Source organism: Lichenostomus cassidix, chromosome 2, assembly GCF_008360975.1.
Source record: "Lichenostomus cassidix isolate B80296 chromosome 2, HeHo_3.0, whole genome shotgun sequence".
Taxonomy (NCBI): domain Eukaryota; kingdom Metazoa; phylum Chordata; class Aves; order Passeriformes; family Meliphagidae; genus Lichenostomus; species Lichenostomus cassidix.
Genome location: NC_139482.1, coordinates 81955429 through 81979906, shown reverse-complemented (window position 1 = coordinate 81979906; position 24478 = coordinate 81955429). Strand labels below are relative to the sequence as shown.

The window sequence follows — 24478 nt, the reverse complement described above, 5'->3', positions numbered from 1 at the left end:
TGCTCTGTAGAAACATTAGTAAGAAAACATTAGCATTACAATGTTACAGCACAAAAATGTCAACAAGTGACAATGCACAAATGCAGTTTTCAATGAACCGCACAAGGATTTTAACATTACTGGTTATTACATTTGTTTGAACTATTTCAAAATCAAAATATAATACTTCCACATTAAAAAAAAATACCCTAGGAGTGTTAGAAAGTTCACAAAATAAGCAAAATCATAATGGCTTCAAAAAATACTGAGAGCCCACAGAATATGCTGAGTTGATGGCAAAGAGCAGAATACTCCAAATCTCCGATAACAGAAATAAACCACTTTTCTAGTACTTGTTTTTGATATTTTTCAACAGGTAAGGTTAATACTTGACCCTGACAGACAATGTATTTGCATAAAATTGATCATAAAGGTCAAAATATCACACCAGAGCATCAATTTCACAAAGCCATTTCTCTGCTGGTCTATGTCAGGAAGACCAGTAGCTCCACCAGCAAGATGTCCTAGTGCTGTTTAGAGCAACCAACTTGTGGGCTCATCCAATATTGTTTAAATGCAGCAACTGCAGTTTAGCAGCCATTTTATTAAGTAAACCATCAGTAAACATTTTTCTGAATCAGTTTCCTCTGCTACTGGATTGTATTTGATCTGAGTAATTGGGCAAAAATGGTCTTGGGCTCAAGATTCCTTCAGAAACTACATTTGTTAAACTGAACAGGTTAACACAATAGCCATAGCAAAAGACATCAACAAATTTAAGAAATTTTGTACGGCTATATTTGGATATTAAAAAAAAAAATACAGACACCACAAAGAATTATTCCCAAGCTTTCCTTAACATTTAATTCCATGGGCAAAAATTACTGTTGCCCACCAATCAGTGGGGGTTCAGTATTCACACCTGCAAGGATTTTAAAACACAGGTATCTTCAAATAATTGTTTCTGTAATAGTCCCAAAGAAACCAATTTAAGTGTCAATATATATGACTAAACACATCAATAATCTGGTCCACACAATGTAATCTGATACCAAATATGGCTGGTCTGAACAACATACATTGGAACAAATCTGAAATGAAACAGTAATTAACTTAAAGTTTTGATTGAGCTGTTCATAAATAGAGAGCATTTCTGTCATTGTCAGCACACTTACCAAAATGAGTACATGGAAAACACTCACCTCATTTCTGCCATTACATCTTTGTGCAAATCCATTAGTAAGAGTTTTCTTTTATTCTTGTCATGTTCTGCAGTGGACTGAAATATTACTTGCAAAATCTCTTTCATAATCTCCAGAGTTCTGTTTTCAGACTGAGTAGAAGTTTCTCTATATGGTGCATTATTAAAAAATGAATCAATGAAGTCAACTATATGAAACTCAGTATTGTTTGTACACAAAGCTTCTTCTATAACATCAAGATCAGCAATTATATGAAGGAGGCTGTTTAGCAAAACTGAATTAGGAGTGTGAGTATTATTCAATTTCTCGTTGCTAAGATGACCATCACCAAACAACACACCAGTGTAGTCTTTCTTAGACTTATTTTGGAATAGCTCCAGAAAGTCAATAAGGTCTTTGACAGCCTGCAGTAGGTCATTTGATGAACTTTCATTCGTCATAAGGAGAATTAAAACATTCACTATTTTAGAATAATTTTGATTGTTACACTCACAGAGAAGGCTCTTCATAACATCTTGTATATCCTCAAAATTTCTTAATATAGAATCTACAGATGATGTCTTAAACTGCTGTATTAAAATATCAGGAGCCATTGAAGAGGACTGTCCAGTGGCTAACTTAAGCAATTGAAACTCTTGATCTATCACCACAAGTAAGTGTTTAACACTAAAATTCACCAATAAATTTTCTATGCCTGCAATTACAGGAAACCAGAAGTTGTCAAAGTTGTCATACATATTGGTGTTCCCACTTAAAGCTGATATTGTCATAAGCATTGAGTGTGCCTGGTTTCCAACAGATGACAGTGTCATAAAAGGCTGAATTACAGAAAGAAAAGAAAGGACAGCTTTGGTATTCAGAAGCCTAGAAACTTCATTTGTCATATTCTTGACATTAGTAATAACACCCTTAAGTGATGTTCTTGGCTGTCTGTTCCAACTTAGGCCACCATAAAGATCATCCAGCTGTTGAAGAAGACTTTTGGCCATCTCCATTTCTGCCACTGAAATGCTGCTCAGTGTTTCTATGATTTCTAAGGCCATTTGGCTCTTTGCTGTGGAGGAACAATTGATCGCATGTGCATTATTCACTTGTAGGGGCACAACATAAAGGGATAGCTCATTCCAAAAATCTAGAAGCTCTTTGAGAACTGAGCTATTTACATGACGGAGCTCAGAAAACTTCAAAAGAATTGAGTTCCATTCTTTGATCTGATGAAAAAAGCAAGTCAGATTGCGAGTGATATTCATCTGAAAGTCTTCCATAGAGCAAGCAAAACTGGCATCCAGAGTGATGAGTTTAAGGTCCTTAATGACTTCAATGACTGCACTGTAATGAAGAGTAGAATTGCTATGCCCAAAGTCACAAGGATTAACAGTGGTATCACTGTGAGGTGTTGCTGTTGTGAGAGTCCAGCAGAATGCTACAGAAAAACAAACAGAGGCCTCTCCAGGTTCATCAGAGATGTCTGCCAATGTCTCCAGTAACATTAGAAGATCTTCTACATGGCTAGAGAACTCCTCATCAGTAAACATTGAAATTTTTTCTTCCTGAATCAGTATGAAAGTATATATTTCAGTCAGTGCTTCTGTAATGTTTCCATGAGCCACTCTTTCTGTAAGGCTGATGACATCAAAGAGGAGGTTGAACACATCTATATTGTAGAGCTCATCTTGTTCAAAAAGCTGTGTTATTTGCCGTATGCCAGTCAGGTTCCAATAACACGAAATGTTCTCAAATGCATCCCACCAGTCTGTTAAAGTACCTAACTCAGAGTTCTCAATAGAAAAAGGTTTGATATTTTTAAAGAAATTTTCTAAGTTCACCTGGACCTGTTTGAATCTACTTATTAAAAACTCAACATCCACGTTTCTCATGTTTTGCAACAAGGTTACCATATGCTTTAGAAACTCCTTTTCATCTCTTGAGGGAAAGATAGTAAAAGCAGGAGACTTGAAAATTTCAAGTGCCTTCCTTAACAGTTCAATATTCAGACCTGCTGTTTCTATCAGTTTCTGAGGAAATGTTTTATGCTCACTCTGCAAGTTTGAGTCAAGTTTTCTAATCATATATTGAAAGAACTCCATTAGCAAACTGATATTTTTCCCATGCAAGAAAGATTCAATTTCATTGTCCAAATGAGAGGAGCTGTTTTCGTGGACTTCAAAAGTTTTGTTTTTCAGAAGATTTTGAATTTCTGACAGAAGTTCCACTGATAAAAGATGATTGTGGTGAAAGGGATTAAGGAGAATTTTCGAAGTCCTGTTAAAACCATGGTTTGACTGACTAAAATGGGTCTTATTTGACATATACAATGAACTCTCAGCTAAATCACTGATAACCTTTTGTATTTGCTCCCCAGAATTATTTAAAAGTTTAAAAATAAATTCAAGCACACTGATGTCATCTTTTACATAAAATTCAGGGAGAATAAATTTTAAAGTTTTCGTTACGATATTGTAATAAACACTTTCACAAATCACATCAGAACCACCTAGGGAACATTCAGGGAGTGTCAAATTAAAAAACAAATTAACAAACTCCATCACATTCATTAGCTTAGCATCTGTCTCAGCATTTCCCAGAGATTGCAGGAGAAATAAAATATGTTTTGCATTTTCAAGGTGGGAAGGTGACTTGTATTTTTCAGTGAGATTATTTAATCCATGTATCCATTTGTTACAATCCTCTGCTTCATCCATCATACTATGAAAGTTTAGAAAGGAATTAAGACGAGTTGAAAAATTTGTTTGCAAGTAGCTTATGTCTTTCAGAGTATTGTCCAAAATTAGTTTGGTAATATTCTGGAAAATGTTGATACAAACCATATATTTGTCTTGAGGTACACTTTTTAAAAAATCAGATCTGTCATTTATCTCAGTGAGAATAATTTCAAGTTCCTTTTGGGAGAGTTTGAGAATAGTAGAAAGGGAACTTCCAATGGAAAATACACCAGCACCCTTATCCTCTCCCTCAGATCCTCCTGAGATGAAAGCATCAAGCCAAGAATTCAAAAACTCTTCATTAACAATTTTCAGTATAGATTCCTGCAATTCAGTTATTATGAATCCCATTGTCTCTAAAACACTTTCTAAACTGCTATCTTTAAGCAAGTTTGCAACATCAAATGCATTGTTGATTACACTTTGAAGATTAGCAAGGAAAGCCTCAAAATCTTTGAAGTCATTTAAATCACCATGTTCTTGAAATACAGTTTGTAATAGCTTCATTGCTACTCTTGTATCTTCAACAATAGCCATAGCTGTATTATTGCACAGTTTGTCATGAGTTGCATTTAAAAGGCTTTCAGAGAGATGTGCCAAATCATTTCTTAGACAGAGAAAACAGGTTGAATTCAAATTTAAGATTTTTGATGCTTCTTCAAAGATTTCTGTCCATGTTTGAAGCCATGTAAAAGTGCAGCGCAAAGCAAAAGGCACACTTACCTTATCTCCCCCGTTTGTTACATTAGACAGGATGCTGTCCAATGGGAGCAGAAGTAAGTTAAAAACCTCTGCTGAATGTTCTACAGAAGTCATATTTTCCAGATAAAAATCAGTACACCCATTATTTACCAGGCATTCTGGAGACAAATCAAGAAACTCTTCCAAATAACAAAGGACAGCTGTTTGGAGCTCTTCATCTATAAATAAATTTTTAAGGCTGCTCAGAGTGTCATAGACAATTTGTATCTCTTTTTTTCCATTCTGTGCAAGAAACTGGGCCTGAAACTCTGTGTAGTTGTAAATTAATAGTAACTTTTCACAGAGAGACTTACTGGTGAGGTTCCAGAGAAGATCAAAAGTTTCAAACAGAAAATCAAAAACTATTTCCTTATTTTGCAAGTCATGCCACACTTGAAAAGATAACATACTTTTTGAAGTCTCATAAAGAATATTTAACAGAGTGTTATTGGTCTTAATATTTAAAACCAGGTCATCATTCTGGTACAGAGAGAAAATTTTTGGAACAAGTGAGGCCACAATAGTACTGTTTAATTTTTGGATATTTCTGAGGAAATCGTGCACAATTTCTCCTAATTCTTGTATCTTATACATAAAGGCTGCATTTGAGAGAAATAAAGAGGAGGTATTACTCACTCCAGGAATTGTGCTTAAAGACACATTGACGTGATCACCAGACAATGATTCAACTTCATAGAGATTTCTTTGGAAGTGTCCACTTAAATGATTTAAATGGTTCAAAGCAGTAATATTTAACTCTGGCCAATCAGTCAGGATATTTTTGAGCAACACTATACTTCTATTATAGATTTTATTTTCTGTAATAAAAGATAAAATCCTCAATAAGGTCTCAATTACCTCTTCCCCTTCTTGACTCAAGTGAGAAAGCCTAGAATCAAGTTCATGGAACAAAATTTCCACTATATACCACAAAATTTCTGTCTTGTTTTTTGTCCAGAACCTCTGAAGAGGCTGGAAGTTTTTTTGTAGCTCATTATAGAACTCAGAAACTGCAAGTGAGAAATTGGTGGGAGATTCCTCCCCCTCAGCAAATTTTTTTATCCATATAGTCACATTATTCAAGGCATTTTCAATTAGAGACTTGTTTGAAGAAACTGAGAAATCAAACATTATAATTTCTTCTACGACTTTTACAAGACGAAAAAGATGATCCGTTTTCTTTTCACCAGAAATCCTTACATTTTCTTCTGTCTTCAAAAACTCTTTGAAAGGTGTCAAAATCCTGAAACATTAATTGTAAGTTTTTTCTTGTTAGTTACCTAGCAGGCAGACAAGAATTTGTTAAATATATATCATTTTAGAATCTAGATTTATTTTCTTAATTCAATGAAATTGCAAATAAAATTTAAATAGCAGACACAGACTAATCACCACAAAATCTGAATTAACACAAGTTGACAAATGCTTTGGTTTTCATAAATGTGCAAAAAATCCCACTGGAAAGTCACGACCTCATTCAAATCAAAACCTGAATGTAGACAGAAAAGATGAAGAATTGTGTATTTTTCAGTACTTATAATCAAGCTTGTAAGCCACAAGAGTCAAACACCTTTGAGTACATCACATTTCCAGCTGCTGAAAAGAACAAAGCTTTTATGGTCCACGGACTAACTATTTTACAGACAGGAATGTATCAAAATTAATCAAAATCTCTGATTTTCTATGAATTCTAAAGAATTTTTTGTTTTCTCATAATTATTGAAAGCTAATACATTCCAGTTGACTGCCTGATAGATGAACAGTGCTATTTTAATATCTAAAAAACATGAAATCACAGTGAAAACTGGAATGCACCAACTGATGTTTTTTCTTTTGATAAATAGTACTGACACAGTAGAAACAATTACTAGCTCTGTAAGACAGGTCAAGAGGAGGTACATGGAAAAAAGAGCCTTTGAGTGCAAATGCCTCAAGTTGAAAATATAGTCTTGAATATATTTTCTTTCTCTCCAGACACTCCAATCAACAAAGGTAGAGCACAAAAACATTGTGTAAGGCAAACAAAAAGGTAAAACTGCTAAAAAAATGCTTGTAGTTTCTCACAACTGCAGAAGTACAGCAGTTTCCTTTTATAAATAAGAACCAAATTTCAAAACACTACTAAACTGTTGAACAACTTGACTGCAATCTCTCTCCTACCAGTTGATAATAGATTGTATCTTTCAGATTTATCCTCAGATGTTGATTTGTATAGCATGAGTTATATCTCCTTCAGTTATGGTGTTTGGTATGAACAAGTAATAACAACCAGTGCCAAATTGAGGCCAATATTGTAACTCCTGGAAGCAATGCAAGTCATTCAGTGTGAAGTTAGAACAAGGGAAGTATCAGTTCCTGTGCTCTGCCATAGACCTTTCTTGAGGCCCTCTGTAGAACCTTCCAGATCAGGAAGATTTGAACAGCTTGAATAAACATATCATTCTTAATAAGTACAGGACTTACAGCCATATCTTCATATAAACTGTTTACATTTGCATTAAGTGATAAACCAAACAGAGAACTTGAAACAAAGAAAAATTCAAAAACATGAAAAGAAATCAGAGACTCAGAGTGCCCTAGATGAGATTGCAAACCACATGTGTACAGCTAATTCTTCATGTCTAAAATTCTGTTTTCCATAGGCTGTAACTCATGCTGTAGTCTTCTGTTATCCTGCACAACTGAATTCAACTTCTACATGCACTGGACTTGCTATACATGAGAAGCATTACTGAGCCACAGCAACTACTTGTGGGAATTAAACTTTGCAGAACAAGATAAAGAATTCAAGTCCTAGTTCAAAACGCCAAGTATGCACAGCTGCTGATTCTTGTGGTCCTGATCATGTAGCTGTCAGTTCCTCTGCTGAACCTGTAAGTAGCTACAGTCTGAAGCACAGACTTAATCTCTTTTCCAGAATATGTCAGCATCAGCACAGTTATTTGACTGTATACAAGGTTTTGAACTACAAAATCACGAAACAGACAAAAATCAAAGAATCAGTTAAATGCAAAGTGAAAATGAATATTCAGGTTGCTCTACTTTTATAATACAGGTTGCAGAAAGATAACTTACCAATCATGAGATGAAACATATCCTTCTGAAAAATAGGGACCTGATTTCTCATTCCATTGCTGCATAAGGGTATTTATCTCTGAAAGAAGATCCCTGGCTTTCCTATCATCTAGAAACTGAGGCATTAAATCAGCCATGATTCTTCTAAATTCCAAAAGGAGATTCTGAGAGAGACTGCTGCTGCTGAGCCATTCCTCAAGTACCTAGTGGATTGAATGCAAAACAGAACACATCGTTTGAGAATCAAAGCTTTCTTATTTAGACAATTCACAGAATTTTCATGTCTTTAAAATAATTCACACAATTAACAATGGGAAGACTCTCCCTAATGATCTCTCCAGACTCTGAACTGACTGACTAGACAAAGGGTGATTTTCAATACAGTTTTGACTGACTTCCAAGTTCGCAATGTAACATGCTACATCATTCAGACAACTGACATCCTTTGTGGAGCTGACCTTGTCCAATGACCCAGGAATTGTAAAAAGATAACCTGAGCCTGAAACCAACCAAAAGCTGACATCCAAAGCCAATTACTTCCTTTAACAGACTTCTGCCTACACTTCATATAAGGCTGAATATATCAGCCTTTATGTTTTTGGAGTCCCATCACACCAAGAGATGGTGAAGGAACCTGCATGCTCCCAGTTGTGTAGCCCAGAAAAAAGCATACAAAGGCCTGGCCAAACCTACTGACTGCTTTCCTTCCCCCCACAACTACTTTTCTTTTTAATGCCACATGAATGTAACAGATTTACTCTAAGAGATATTCTGTTCATCAAGAAAATTCACAGTGGCCAGCAGCTTCAAATTCCCATCATAAGAATGTCAACCCTTGCTAAGAGTTTTAAAATCATGGCTGAAATTATTACTGGATTTTTCTACATAGGAATTAGTGAATTAGTTTTGTCAATCACTTTAAATTATTACTTCAAGTCATCATACAGCAAGGAAACCTCAGCAAAGATTATATTTTTGAGGAAATAGACAGGAAACTCTACATGTTTTCTGTAGATGATATTGCAAACACCTCCAGAGCAGCTTGATAGTTTTTATTTTTAATGGAAAAAACAGTATATTTTACTATAAAAATCAGTGTTAAGACAGCTAGGTGTTTTTCCTTAAGAAACATCTGAATGTTTTACCCTTTTCTCCATGCAACTACACATATGCCATTATAGAGACTGCATGCTAAGCAGTTCTGCAGACCAGAATTTTAAGATGCTATACTGGAGGTTTACTTTTACCCCGCTTCAGCCACCATTGCCAGAGACAGTAAAGGGTAATAATAAAAAAAATTAATTATATATCAGTGGAGGCCTCTAATCAGCTTTCAGTTTTGCTCAACACTCAGTCTCAGGTGGGACAGTAAATGGGTGTTCCCTCAGACAGGGCTCTTCATTGCAGTATATTCCACTACATTCCCTATTAGATTTCAAATCTGAATTTCAGTTAATGAGAAAATCTGATTAAGTGGACAGATGATGACAGATTATACTTCCACTGTAATGGTTCTTTATAAGGATTATTTCATTTTATTAACAAGAAAGTTCATGAAAAAAACATTCCATAGATAACTTGGATTTTTTAATTGAGTTACTGCTGACAACCTACATGCAAAAATTAGGAATTCAAGCTATTAACATATTAAAGTTACCTGTGCATAGAGTCTGAACTTGCTGACAGCATGAACAAGATACAGTTTGGCCTCCTGCCGTGCAGAATTACAACCCTCTCCATTATTTTCTTTGTTTGCTTCATCTTCTGGCACAGCAGCCAGAGCAGAGCACACAAACTGCTCCAGTGTCTCTGCTGTGGGAATCTGGCAAGGACACAAGGAATTGATGAGTATTTGAAGAGAGCTGCTGAGTGTTATCTCTCCTATCAACTTATCTAGTGAAAATAAGAATAACACATAGCCTCTTCAGTGAGAGCAAAGACCATTTAATCCAGCCTCATATTCCAGGGCATGTACTTCAAAGTACCCCACATGCAGGTTGCTGTGTAAAGTATCAATGGCCCCATTAAGGTGCTCCTACAGCAGGCAGAATGATGAGACCTGTATAGGAAAGGAATTTTCACGTTGTAGCTAAACTAGTGTTGCTACTTCTACAGTAATTTGTGGGCTGGTGCTGAGCTAACTCGACTATAAGGCAGTATCCCTACAGTAGAATAACTATATTGAAACAACGTTACAAGTATAAAAATTACTGGTATAAAAAGCACTTAGTACATTGATACATCTCTACTAGTGACTACATGCAGAAGACTAGTTTTAAATTGAGGTTGGTGGGTTTCAAGAGAGTGGCCAAGATAGAATTTTTCCTCATAGACTTAATTTTTAAATTCTGCCATGAAAGATTAAATATTCCCAAGGCTATAAATATTATTAAAGCTTACAAAAATAGTTACACACATTTTAATTTTGTTATTGCCTTTCTGAGACACTTCACATGCTTGTTCCTTTCAACTTTGACCAGAGAATTTATAAAAAGTTTTGCAGAGGTTTTGACAGAAACAAATCGGGGCATTAGGTACAGAACTGAGTGCTCAAAACACACATTATTGAAGCTTCCACATTTGCTTTCGTAGATTTTTATGATCTTCAATATGATAGCACAAGCATAAATATTGAGGTACTAGCTTAAATAGTTAACAAGTGAGTAGCCTGGGATTTCACAGTCAACCATAGCTACCAAGCTGCAGTTTAATTCAGTTGATCAAACAGACCATCACTGATATTTCATTAAAAGGCCACTCAAAAATTAAGGGTGTTTTATAATTTATCCATTTATTTAAATCTGCTACTTTTAAAATGAGCTCTTCTGGAATATAACTCTAAACTGTACTGCTCTGCCAAGAACAAATACATTTCACAGAAACACCAACACATTCTATTAGAAAAACTGTGGACTTAAAGAATTCAAAAGATGTTTCAAACCAGACTGCCACAACAGACCACTCTAGTCTAGAGGATAGGTTAGAAATCCCTCTTGGAGGAAAGAGATTTTCCCCTAAATGTGATACATCACCAGTATATTTGATTAAGCATCACTGAGACAACTCAGTCTGGTACATTCATATCAAGACTGCACAACTGAGAAGAAAGGACTCTTGGTGTGCCTTAATTTACACACAGAAGAGACAGGCATTCTTTGTCCAGCAAATCAGATGAGAAATGCTACCAGACAAGCTAATCCTTGCAGATTCAAGTCACGGATTTGGTTTAAAAGCTTAGTGGAGCAATGCTCAGAATTCTTTATGGGACTGGATAATAAACTGAGGACTCTGCCATACACAGTTGTGACTTCAGGGAAACATAAAATCATTAATGTACACAACTAGACCTATCAGTACCTTCATATGCAGAAATTTGAGCTGAAGCTAATTACATTTCTTTTGATGGGAATGAAGACAGAATATTTAACAATCTTGTAGTTTCTTCACAAATCTAAGCTTCTGTAACACAGAAAATCCCTTCAAGGTACAAATTAAAAAAAAAATCAAAGAGAATGCCATTGAAATTTTCAACTGATTTACCTCTGTTAATTGTGCTGTATAACTTAGCAGCTTCTCAATATGAGGACCATCAAAACCAAACCTGGATTCAAGTTCTGCTTTCACAGTGAGAGGATTCCACAAAATATCCCGGAGAGAAAGATTGTATTGAAAACCTGAAAGAAAGGAAACTTCTTGTTTATGTAATTCCTTCTTTTTGTGTGTGTTGTTCCTTGATGGTTCATACTTGTTAAGATCCAAGTACTGTGTTCTCAGCTTTTTGGGGGGCTGTAGGAAGTAGGAAGTGTGTACCTGAACACCAATTTACCTAGGATAAAAATCCATGGTTGCACTAGTGGTAAGGTCAGTTAATGTGATGGCAGTTCGGCAGTTGATATAATGATGGTGAGATGCCCCTGCACAGTGATTGCCAGCAAACTTAGCAGGGTGCCATTCTGACCTGCACAAAGTCATGCAAACATGTATGGACTGGATGTGAATTATTACTGAGAAGGAGACCAACAGGAGAATACCAGAAGTTCCTGAGAATTTGAGTTCATCCTCTGTACAAGAGCTCCAGTACATCACCTTTGTACCACTTCAACCTTTATTTTGGCAGGTGAAGTGGGATTTAGACTGCATATTACTCTTAACTTGACCTTCCATGCCGAGCAGACAGCTGCACCTACATGTTGCGTGCTCCAGTTTGCCCATGAAACTTGTTCCTGACCTTTCCTTGAGGAGTTTTCCTGGGGCCAGCCTACCTTCTCCAATTAAACTCATCTTCCATTGTGAAGCAGCAGATGGAGAAATGTAGTACTTCAGCTGAGAGCAGAATTTATGAGAACAGAAGAATGAAGCTTAAAGTAAACTAGTCATAACATTTAACATGCATGTCCAAAATAAAATGCTCTCCTTCTATCAAAAGGAGGAAACTGTCCTTTGTATTGATTTAGCCTATCTCCAAAATTCATCACTGAGACTATTCCAAACAGTACATATTAGACCAATGTGTCTTATCTGATAGTTGGCAAAGTCTGATAAAATTTTATTATTATTATTATTAAAAAGCAGATCAGTAAAGAACTGGGTTAGCACTATAGCAATATAGTTTAGTTTGTGGACATCAGGAGCTTAATAGAAGCTCCAACAATTACTATCACATATTTCCAGCATGCGAACAAAGTACTTCAAAGAAAATCTGAGGCAAATTTCTTACCTTCTAAGTTCCTATCCTGTACTGATGCAGCAGTTAAATTCAATGCTGTTTTCACCACTTCATAGAAACTTTGGCCCAGTGGCATCATAGCTAAATCCTTCAATGATGCTAAGGTACTGAAAGTGAAAAAAAAAAAACAAAAGTCAAGCTCTCTATACAGCCAAAAAACCTGAAAGGTCTTGTTAGAAAGAGACAACCTTCATTATAATTATGGTTATGCTATCATGTCCTTCATATATGGGTGGGTTGGTTTTTCTGGTTTGGTTTGCTGGGTTTTTAAATCAGAAAAAAAGACAGTAGGATGCTAAAGGATGACAGAACAGTGCAGTAACTTCTCATTCATGGTGTCTTTAGGCCCCTGCTCCTCCACAGTCTAAGACGAGGTACATGGCCAGTCTTGCACAGGCATCCAGGTTCAGAGGCCTTCTCTAGCTTCATGACTATGTTATTTGACTACAGTGACAATTATCTATCAACTATTAGAACAAACTGCCTACTCTGGCAAATACATTTCTGACTTTTATCTAACAATTACCTTATTTTATGGAAAATTCCTGTAGATATGTCTTGGTCTATGCTTTGATTCTATGTCTTCCTCTGAATCCAACTGTCCTTTACTTAATTCAGAATATAGTCTCTGGGATTTTTTTCCTACTGCTTCATTTCTTGCAAGAGAACAGCTAAAGCTATTTTGATAGCAAAAGGCTTAAGAAAAAAAATTGAGTAATTTTCCTGATATTGACCAAGTGCTACATATATTCAGATCTGAATAGGATCAAAACTATTATTTTCTTATATTCATATGTATATGTTCTTTCTTTCAAAGACCCCCAAAGCACATTACAAAGTTCAAAGCCATATTATGTGATGGACTAATTTCAGACATTGTTAACATGAAGCTGCTTATCAAAGACTGATGTGGCATCTCTGTTGAGTTTGGCAGAGATTAAAAACACAGTTATAAATGAAGTAGTGTGGGTGAAAACTCCTAGAATAGTTTTATAAAAGCCCAGTCTGGTAAAGAGAAGAAAATTTTAACCTCTTTGCACTGAAGATTCTTATTTTATTAAGCATTTTATTAAGCCAGTGAGAAGAACACAAATTGCAGTTAAAGTTTTAAGACAGAATACTTTCAAGAATATAAAAGTACTTACTTCTGAATTACTTTTAGAAATTGTGTTATGGTAGCTAACTCATCGTCTGTATAAAAGCTGTTCAGTTCAAGATGAGGGAGTGAATGTAGAAGGTTCCAGAAATATGGTTGCTTGTACAGATTTTCTGCTCTAGAAATAATTTTCTCTGCTTCATTCAAATCCATCTTTATGTGGAAAACAAAAATTAACATGCAACACTTCCATTAACAGAAAAAAAAAATCAGCAGGTGTCTATTATTTCCCTGACCCTCTTGAATTTTAAACTATTCAAAATATTTTTCCGAAGTGGAAACATACCTCTAGATTTGGTAATACACCACACTATTTTGGTGGTACTTAGAACCTATGGAAGCTTTTTTTCTGATATGTCTCTCTGCTCTCATGGAAAAAATGGAGCTGGAAAAAAAGCTGAGGAATCTCTTTCTGCTCAGAAGTTTAACCCTTTCCCAAGAAAGGGTTAAACCCTTTGAGATCTCAAGCACACGGAACTCTTTAGCCCTGCAGAGAATTTCTAAGTTCAGAGGAGGCTGCCCAGGCCATGCCATCCTTGCCTCACAGCTGCTTGCAGGGTTTGGGGGCATCTCAAATAATAATTTATAATAATGGCTCTTTAAAGATGAACTGACTGTGATAATACAACTTCTTTTATAGGACTACACAATAAGGTGCCTATGCAAAACATGATTTATCACACTTGTTTATTATGCAGTCTTTGCTTCTCAAAATTAATATTTCACTAGGGCTTTTTTGCATAATGGTGACATGAGCATGGTTATATGAAAAGAAACTTGTATGTACAAGCTCTTTTACTAATAATGATCGGCTACTGTCAACTTTTTCTTAATGTTGAGAAATACATTCTTTCTATTGTATATTCCACTCCAGAAATGAAATTTCATATTGATATGGCTCCTTTCAATCAATTATCTTATGAGCAATTGAAAAATGTTACTATAAAAAAGCCATCTAATTTCAAGTTATAAATTGGAAATCGAGGTTTCATGAAGTAGCAGTATCAATCAAATATGGAAAAAAATATGTCTGGCAGATGCACTTTAAAATTGCTCCTAATAAATTGCTTTCAAATAGTTGTGAATTTTAGCTACTAATGACCTAGACTGGTTTAAATAAGTAATCTAGAAACCACTGAACATCTATCAAAGTTATAAGACATTATTTTTTCCTTCAAATGCATTTTTTAAAAGACAGTTTACTTAAACCTGACAGGACACAAATTTTTAACCACTATAATAAAGATACCTCAAACCTGAGAACTATAATCTAGAAATAGACTGTAAAAAATACTTACAGTAAGAAAAGTGGTGATGTTATGGAGCCCTGCAAAATTAAATATTTTCCTTTAAAGAGAAGCATTATTTTCTTTAGAAGAATCAATTTTATAAGCAATAGCAAGCAGTGCACAAAGGGTATTTCTACAGAAGGCCCGTGAAGCAACTAATATTCCAAAGATAGGGGTCCATTTGATTTTCTGTGCTTCCCAATACTTCTACTGTAATCACAAAAAGCAATTTAAAAGACATTGCTTACTGTTCACTTTTCAGTGAGGCAAAATCGTCGTATCAACACTAGATGAACGTACCAGCTGCCAGATGGCCAGGCACGAAAACTACCATTTCACCTAAATCATTCTCCTTCAAAACTCAGCCAGAAAGGCAGGGTGATGGCAGATATTCAGTGCCCCCCTGCTACAGCAGCAAGGCTGTTCAATACTGGTAGAAATGGAAAAGGAGACTCAGACCCTGGTATTTCTAGTCTCACTGTTTCTGTGCAAGACTGAAGGTTACCAGGGGTGAGCTATTGTTTTGCATTCCTATACTCTTCAGTACAACAGAAAAACATGGGGAGGGAGAGCTAAATCTTCATAAACTACTTTTGAATGTATGACACACCAAGTAACCTTGTACTCTGACTATAGTCCTTACCTGTCACTCTTTCCTCTCCATGTTTTCTTAACTCTCAAGACCACAAGTGCACAGTTTTAGAAAGCTAACTTTTTTTCTGATAATTTTAATGGCCACAGTGACATTAATCATAAAAGTGGCTATTTTTCAGATCAGCTAAAATTTTAGTTGCCTAATTCTAAAAACCAAACTGTTCTTTCACTTGATGGCTATCACTATCTGATAAGAAAAGAAATTAATTTTTAGAAAGATCACAGCTTACCCGAGAGCCTTGAGTTTTCCTCCCATAGCTTTTCTAAGGCCACGGCTTTCTCTGTAGTATTAATAAATTCCTTTGCAAGTTCTTCTATCTCTTCCATGAAGTCTAGATCAGGTCCAGTGGCTCCCTCTGGATCACTCTGGGGGCTTGCACTATTTTTTACAGAAAAAAAAAGGGGACGGGTGAAGTAATACACTGAAATCAATTAGCTGAAAAATGTGTATATACTCACAGTAGTATTCTGATCTTTTTTAACAACTATGTATTTATACAATCTCTATTTAGTTCAATTCATTAGCATGCAAGTTGCAGCACTGAGTCTCAAAACCTCAGGAAAGAGGGCAATGAAAAATTGCTGAAGTCACCCAAGCCAACTCTGGAAGCAGCCAAGGACAGACACACCCAAAAAGTCTTTAATGTTTCTGAACCCACTCAACTGCTCTCCCCTGGTTTATCATGTGTTCAGGTAACAGTTCTTTGATGGGGAAGTTTGAGCTTTCCTATTGCATCTAAGGTACAAATTCTTTACAAATACATGGAGCAACCTATAAAAACAGTATTTTATTCCTACTACTCGCTTTTTCCTGATTTTAGCTTGCTGACATATCCCTGGTAAATGTTATCTCTGTTGTCTCTATCACACTGCTATCTGGTGACTACTCAACAGCACAACTTTCTAACAATACTTTTAAATGGAAATAGAAATCAGAATCATTTAAATCCCTTTTTATAGGGCAAAATTACTTAGACTCTCCTAAAACACCATTAAAAAGGGAATAATTATATTTAGCATTTTACTAGGCAGTTGAAGTCTGTTTTGTCTTATAGGAGATTCAAATGATCTTAAGAGCTAAATCCTGTCTAGCAAAAACATTGCTATTTCACATTAGAAACACAATTAACTGTCACAGAATAACAGAAAGGGTCAGGCTGGAAAGGACCTCAGTGGGTCATCTGGTCCCACCTCCCTGCTCAAGCAGGGTCATCCTAGAGCACATGGCACAGATTTGTGTGCAGATGGTTCTTGAATATCTCCAGTGAGGGAGACTCCACAACATTTCTAGGCAGCCTGTTCCAGTACTCATTCACTCACACAGTAAAGAAGTTCTTCCTCATATTCAGGTGGAACTTTGTGTGTATGAGTTCTGCCCATTGCCTCTTGTCCTGTACCACTTACAAAAACATAATAGAGAGCTACATTCCTTTCCTGTCAAGCTTATACGCCAATACTTGCTTTCAGCATAGTTTTTTTCTCATTGAAAGAAAAGCCTAATTAGATTAATTTACAAACCAAACTATCAGCCACCTCTTTCTCATTCTCTCATTTCTCTTTTTCTCCCTCCCTGATCCTCATTTGTTCAGACACCCACAGAGCTGTCTGCAACTTCAGATTAAGGGAAAAGAAGAAAATTTAATTTTACAACAATCAAGTTCTTAATTGTTTCAGCACAGCTTATTTTGATCCCAACTTGGCTGACAGCCAGCAGGATTTTGGAAAATTCTTTCACCATCCTTCAAATTTCAGTGGGTTAAAGACAAAACAATTCCTCAACACATATTTTTCCCTTTTAGATGGAGTTTTAAAAAGAAGGTTTCTGTTATTAAGAAGGTGGATTTTAGGGTGAATAGAAGTTGCACTTTAGCTACAGTCTTTGAAAACTATCACATAAATTCCAATATTACTAACACTCCCACTGCCCAAAATTTCAGACAGCTAAGAACCTTGTGTTTGGCAAAGAACTGGAATACTATCTACATATTGAAAATGTCCCAGCACTCTGCTTTTTTGAGCATGAACAAGAAGCCAGCACTTGACCAGAACAACAAAACCACAGTCAGAACTTTAAATAACCAAAACACAAGCTGAGCTTCTGTGGGATTTTTCAGAGGTTTCAGTTGTTTCAGGGGAAGTTTTGAGGGAGTGGTTGTGTTAGGTTTTGTTGGGGGTTTTTTCCAATGCTTACGAACTTAAAATTGACAACTAAGCTCTCCTAACAAGGTCACTTAAAATAAGAAGTATTCAGAGAAGTGGAGCACAAGGGCAGGATTTGAACCCACATTGTTTTCCCTCCAAACTAGTTCCAAGACTTGTATCTCCACCTTCAAATGTCCCTGTTTTAGAAACGTTGCAAACAACAAAGCTCCGGGAGCAAAAGGCCACCTCTCTTATGTAGGAGGACACAGCAGGACCTAATGCTGTCTCCAGGGACTGCTGGTGCTTCCTGGCCTCCCTGATTGCAGCAGGGGACATAGATAGCAGTGATGGGGAAAAATCAGTAACTCACTATCCTCTCCCTCCATCACTGACTCTGCTGCACCTTCGATCTGCAAATCTTGGGTAAATAAAAAAAAATTAAAAAAAAAAAAAAGCAGGGAAACAACAAAAATGTCCTCTTGGCATCTAATTTTATGAGCTTTAGCCACCTGTTTGATGCATAGAAGAAGCACACAAGATAACACAGGCTGAATTCACAGCACACTCAGCTGGGCTGTCCTTTAACTGCTCCCAGGCTGAAGGACTAGGGATACAAGCTTCTGCCCAGTGACGTCCCACAGAGTACATGGGGCAGGGGAAATGGGACCTGGGAAGATACACAGACTAGAAACGTTTAAGAAAACAGCTGGCAGCACTTGGAGCATGGTGGCTCTGAAGAGCTACAGGGCTAAGTGCAGGGAAAAGTAAGTTGATGAAAGTGGAGAGGGAGCTGAGAAACTGCAGGGGTAGATATTTAGGGTATGGTGAAAGGAGCAAATCCCAGGCATACAGCCCGGCTATTCCAGAAGAGAAGGCATATGTGCAATCTGAAATACCCACAGAAGTGCCACTTTCACAAGCCTCTCAGCAGGACAAAAGCAGCTGTTTGGACATGCTGTTCGTGAGCTCTGTGAGCTATTAGTCTTATGGGGATTTCCAGGGCAGAAGCCATGTCAGCCAGCTGCCATTCATGACCCTCTTTTGCTCTCATTGACACAGTCCTTCCTCTGGTTATTCTTGTAGCTGAGCACAGCCTCCTTTGGGAGAAGAAATGGCAACAGGCATGATACTGGATATCAGGCTCAGTTTTATGAAACATTAAATAATTACAGAGGTCTTATTTGCTGAATATTTGTGCTAAGATTGAAGGATTTTGTATATTTTCAAAGAGAACCACATTTATCTCCTAATAAGAGTGCTACATGTTACTACCGATCTCTTAATTCAGCACAGGTAACACAAAATTGCAGGAAGATATCACCATCTTGCCAGAAAGACAAGAAACTACAGTTCCAAGCCAGCTGCAGAGACAGTCAAGGCAAACAATTTTCAGATGGTGTGCCAACAAAAATACTTTATTGTTGTACTGCTACTCTCCCAAGAGGCTTTCTCTCCCAATGTGTGCTTTCTGGAGGAGAAGGTGACATTAACTCACTTGTGTGTGTGTATGTGTAAAGGAAGTCCAGCAGTAGTTCCAAGGAAATTCCTAGCAGCAGTTGCTAGGAACAATAATGAGGACAAGCACGGGATAATAAAAAGGACAAAAGGAGGAAGCCAGTAATTTGTAAGAGAGGATGTACATAATTAGAATTGGGGTGTTAGAAGAAAGGTTTGGGGAGTGTATATATAAAATTTCATTATCATCCATGCTAACTCATCCCTTAACTGTACATTTCCACAAATTTTATAAGGACAGAAATCAATATAAAGACATACATTGGTGCAAGCTTTGACCATGACAAAATGCTGAAAAAGAGCAAAAAGGCTCTATCTCTTTGAGCATGTAAAAGCAATTGTGATTTCCTAAAGCCATGACTCAGAAACATTAATTCTGTCCAATTTACTCAGTTCCTCAGGATGACAAAAAGAATGTTTCTGAGTTCATCTGAGACCTTAGCTATGATGTGAAATGCCATTTATATTGCTGATTTTCATAAGCCTCTCAGCAAACTCGTCTCAACCTCACCCCTGTCACCACATAATAATTTCTCTCTAAAATTGCAAAGCCCCAGCTGGCTTCCATTCTGCACCATATCAGGACAGCCTGGAGACATTAATACCAATACACAAACTGGAAAACAACATACTGTGTTTCTCACAGAAAAATCTTTCTCTTCCATGCTGATACAATTACAACCTTCCTAAAATGCAATGGACCAAAATATATAAAGAACTGAAAAAAAAAATTTCTTAATTGCATATGAAACGGAGAAAACTCATGTTTAAGTTTCCTTTTCTCCCCAACTCACTGACAATCTATAATCAAGATCCTAAAGATTTCTTCTCTTTCTATTTTCCATCCACACAGCCCAAGACTACAAAAGCTGGCCCAAACCACATAGAGTCAATACTGCAGTAAGTTGCTGCAGCCATAAGCTGTCTTGCAGAACTATTTCTTATTTGAAGATACACTTCATTAAAGAAAAATCTAACCCTTTAAGCAATTCTTACACAAATACTATTGCTGATGCTTAGCCTTTCCTTGATTTTGTTCTTCCACACCTGCTCTTGTACACGAGCTCCTCTAATGGAGAACCACAAAGGCACAGGTATTGATAAAGCAAAAGATTTAGAACAGTAAGAAAAAGGGGGCTGGCATGAGCAGGGCTGCTCCAGGAGGGATCCAAGCTAGGAGCTGAGGCAACCCTGGAAGAGTCCATGCCCTCACTGTCACCCAGGACCCCAGCCAGTAGGCAGACACAGGGGAGTGTTACAGGCTCCAGAGACAGCCCCAACAAGGCAGGGTGAGCCCAGAAGCCCAGTTAGGTGAGAAAGGAGACAGAGCTACCACATGGGTTTGGGTAGCCCATCCAGCAGAAGTGCCAGAGAGAGTCCTGGGCCTCTACCACATCTACTGGGTGAGGCTGTTCAGACTCCTACTATTTACAGATAAAAAAAGAAAAGTAAATTAATGTGCTTAGAAATAACATTTTAGAGTCTTGCTTTCATGATCTTTGCGGTTCTAAGTCTGAAAATAGCTTATTTTTATTTTAGGAATTGAGAAGTCTAACTAACATAGATCTAGAAGGCTGGACTGCAAGGGCAAATCCCACCATGTCCTGTAAGATTTGCCATGGAACCCAGAGTACAGGGAAATCATGCTTCCATATACATGCATGGAAATGTGTGGGTCTAAGGCCATAGAACCCTGGGCTGTGTGGTATTTATCTTATTTGCTTGCTCTCAGTTTTACACTGTCCTCCACTAAGAGCAGGTGGGGAGTGGAGCATTCAGGAAAGAGCAGGGAAAAATGTCCTTTGTCATGGGAGCATCCTGAATGCTTCCTTACTCCTTTGCTCTGAAACATCACTGGGTGTATCAGGCTAGGGAATCATACCAGTGAGCTGCCAGCCAGCAGCTTTTGCAGTGGTTGAAAACAGGAGAAAAGAGCAAAACCACAGAGCTCTTGAAAAATGGATGCTTTCTGAGGCATCAGAGGAGGTGGCAGGTTTTGCTGCAAATCGAAGTTAATGTAGTTATAGGCTTCATCTGGCTCATCTTCTCACCATATCACAGGCTGTTATTGCCTGAAGGGACAGGGGCACATCTGTGAGGGTATGGCCAGCACCAGGATAACTTTACCCCAAGCTCAGCCCCCCTCATTGTGGGGGCTGCTCACTGACAAATAATTTTTGGTGGCTTATGGATTTCATGAAGGTTAGAAAAAAAGTCATAGAACTACTTTCTCCCAAAGACAGCTACTACATTTCAAACTGATAGCACCAATGTGGAACATATTGTGAAAACAAATGGTTTAGTGTCCATATAAATTATGCACAGTGTCTGATTCACCATTAATAAACACAGTATTATCAACATTAAAAAATGTTCCTATATCAGACTTATAGTTTGATATAAATCCTTAAAGGGAAGATAATTGATATTACAGTTCCTGTGCCACCTCATCTCTCCAGTCAACAGGCACTGGATTCAGTTATGTTTTACTGATCAAACTGACAGTCTATATTCCTAAGGCTGTTGGCAGCCAGCATAAGTCAGAGCAGTCCTGAGGTTGATTTAATTTATACTGATGGACCTGGTGGAACAGACTGACCTCCGAATGAACTTCATCCTACCTTTTTAGCTTCTTCCCTTACCTAAGCTACATGCTGCACAGTGTAGCCTCTTGAGTATATAAATATGGATACATGCATGCATTTTATTTTTCATTTGAAAAATTGAAAGACACTGAATAATTTCTCCTATTCTTAAGTAGGTCTAAGACTGCCTCCAGGAAATTCTTTCCTGATTTTCTTATGAGCTGAAATGTAAGTTGGGCGTTTCAGTCAAAACAGTGTAAATAATCATGCAGAGCAGTCAATATAGTTCATAGTTTCTAGAGATTTAACACATTTAGATGGCACCTGAACTAGTAATGTAAATAAAAACTATCCTTTTAGGGAAAAAAATTAAAAGGCCAACACTTACTGCAACTCTTCAACTCGGTATTATAGTATTGCTACTGCAAGTAACAGGCTACAGGGTTTGTACTGATTTGGAAAGACCACAGCAGAAAGGTTTGCCACCTTTGTTTTGCCTGAACTTGTCTTGTTTTGATTTTGACTTGGGTTAGCTTTACCTTTTTTTTTTTTCCTGGCCAGATGACTCAGGCTATTTGCTGTATTTTCACTTGTCATTGCATAATGTCATCATAGTTTCATACAGATACAAGTAGCAAGTGACCATTCAGTGCAAAATGAGATATTTACAATTAACAAAGCAGTGCAGAAGAACACTGGCCCAGTATAATAGCAGAGGCCTTGAGAGGTGGGGACACAGATGAACTTCACTGGAGCATGATACTGGAGAATCTGGGATGATAAGAGGTAGGGCACAGGCTGGCATGGAGGACCCCATGGCTATAAATAACTCACCAGAGCTCAGTTCTAAGTACCAAGAAAAAAATAACAGGCAGCTAACATATGAGATACTGTATACATTCAGGTGTACCACAAAAATTTGAATGTCTCCCAGAGATGCAGACCAATGGAAAACAAGCAAAGTACAAAAGCACATTAGCAAACATAAGTGACCCCAAGTGCACCCTCGAGCGGAAAAGAAGCCATCAAAAGCAAATTCCTCCAGGTAAAGGACTATGGATCGTGACTTGCCATAACCACCCCATCACCACCTATCTGCAACTACTGACATGACTCAGAGCAGCAGTGGAAAGGTGACCATAACCCCAGGACATGGACTAGAAACCCAGTGGTCATGTAACAATTTTAACTGCATTATTATTATTATTATTCTAATACTGGTATTTTTGTCTGTAAGTATTTTGTGTAATAACACATCTTGACTAATAGTCTCTTAAATTGTTAAGATTTCAATTCTACTAACAAATCCTTGCTTTATGTAGAAAGTGTTTGTTCCATAAACAAGATTTTGCATGGCCTTGTGCTCAGTCAACAATTCTCTACATTACAAATAACTGGAACACACCCTCTAGATCAATAGATAAGTGTTACGGCCTATTACTGTGATATTGAAGCTTTCCAACTTGCTGTATGCTGAATTTATTGCTACCAATAAACCTCTAAAATAATAAACCATAAATATTTGATGCTCTGACTCACCTGGCTCAGACCTCTAAGATCTTTTGGTGGATATTTTCTAAGAATAAACATACAGATATGAACACACATATTCTGATCAGCTCACCCTAATTTGACTTTATGGTTATATATTTTGAAAGGTTGTTTATGACTATACTGTTCAGCCAATTTTCATAAGTGTCTTTGCATCTCAATGCACTTCAACATTTTTGAAGCAGATGAAATTACTACATTTCTTAAAGAAAAATTTCAAATTCAAATCAATTTTTTTTTCTGCATTCTAGGACCCTATGACAAGGCCTTTTTATGGATAACTTTTTCCAAGTTCTTTTCTATTCCAGAACTTCTGCTATTCCTTTTTGGCTCTCTTTGGGGTTTAATGTGAAAGTTACTCTTGTTTTGCTTTTCTGTGTTCACTTTTCCCACCATGTATGCTCTCAAACAAATCAAAGTCTAAATCCATATCTAATACACTTTTGATGCTCAGCTTCAGTCTCAGGTAATAAAAGACTTTCTACTGAATGATAAACTTAGGCTTTCACATGGCAGCAGTAAAAGGCAAGAACATGACAATATCTACAACTTTACCCCCAGTGTTCTCTAGTCAATAACAAAATTAAATGCCTGAGGAAGGCAAAAAAATTTAGGAAGAGGTAGGACTAAGGCTTTACATCTTTTGCATTCATAAGAATACTGAAGGAAACTTCTAGCACAGAGTAACAATGCTCCTATTTTCCCTGTCTACAAGGCAGTAAGAAATTTTACTGTAGAAAAAGATGCACTGTGATAGCGACAGCTCTGCCCAATTAACATAACTTACCTAAAGCGGCTGTGTCTCTGTGTTGTGTAACTGGTATTCCTGCATTTTGAGCCAACATTACAGAAAAGGGTGCGCACAAAAGGATAAAGGCCTCGACTTGGTAAATCACGAGCTTCTAAATAACCTAAAACCAAGCAGCAGCAGAATTAGGACCAGTGGCAATACATTGCAAACTACCATCACGTTGTGCTCCCTTGTCCTAAAAAGCCTCTTTGTCACCTGCAAGCAATGAAGTTGTATCAATGTCAGGTGTCTCATTTAAAAAAACTCAGGCACCACAGCAAATGAGTAACCTCTATGTCAGACTGTGACAACAAGGTACATATGATATTTGAGAGCAATCTTTGAAAAGC

The 24478-nt window shown here is 37.1% G+C and overlaps 1 protein-coding gene across 3 annotated transcripts; it reads right to left on the bottom strand.

The window, feature by feature from the left end:
* Positions 1-1140: 1140 nt before the first annotated feature.
* LOC146441688 (ATP-binding cassette sub-family A member 13-like) lies at positions 1141-24286 on the bottom strand. Of its 3 annotated transcripts, XM_085052186.1 has the most exons (9): positions 24126-24286; positions 15776-15924; positions 14901-14929; positions 13592-13755; positions 12438-12553; positions 11261-11394; positions 9378-9542; positions 7721-7923; positions 1141-5888 (listed from the first exon to the last, which is right to left on the bottom strand). In XM_085052186.1, exons 2-9 carry the CDS (start codon positions 15870-15872, stop codon positions 1178-1180), a joined length of 5619 nt encoding a protein of 1872 aa, XP_084908312.1. In that variant the 5' UTR covers positions 15873-15924; positions 24126-24286; the 3' UTR covers positions 1141-1177. The 3 variants fall into 3 exon arrangements, with proteins under 3 accessions (XP_084908312.1, XP_084908313.1, XP_084908314.1); XM_085052187.1 differs by lacking the exons at positions 14901-14929; positions 24126-24286 and having other exon boundaries at positions 15776-15917; XM_085052188.1 differs by lacking the exons at positions 13592-13755; positions 14901-14929; positions 15776-15924; positions 24126-24286 and adding an exon at positions 11983-12043 and having other exon boundaries at positions 12438-12545.
* Positions 24287-24478: the final 192 nt, after the last annotated feature.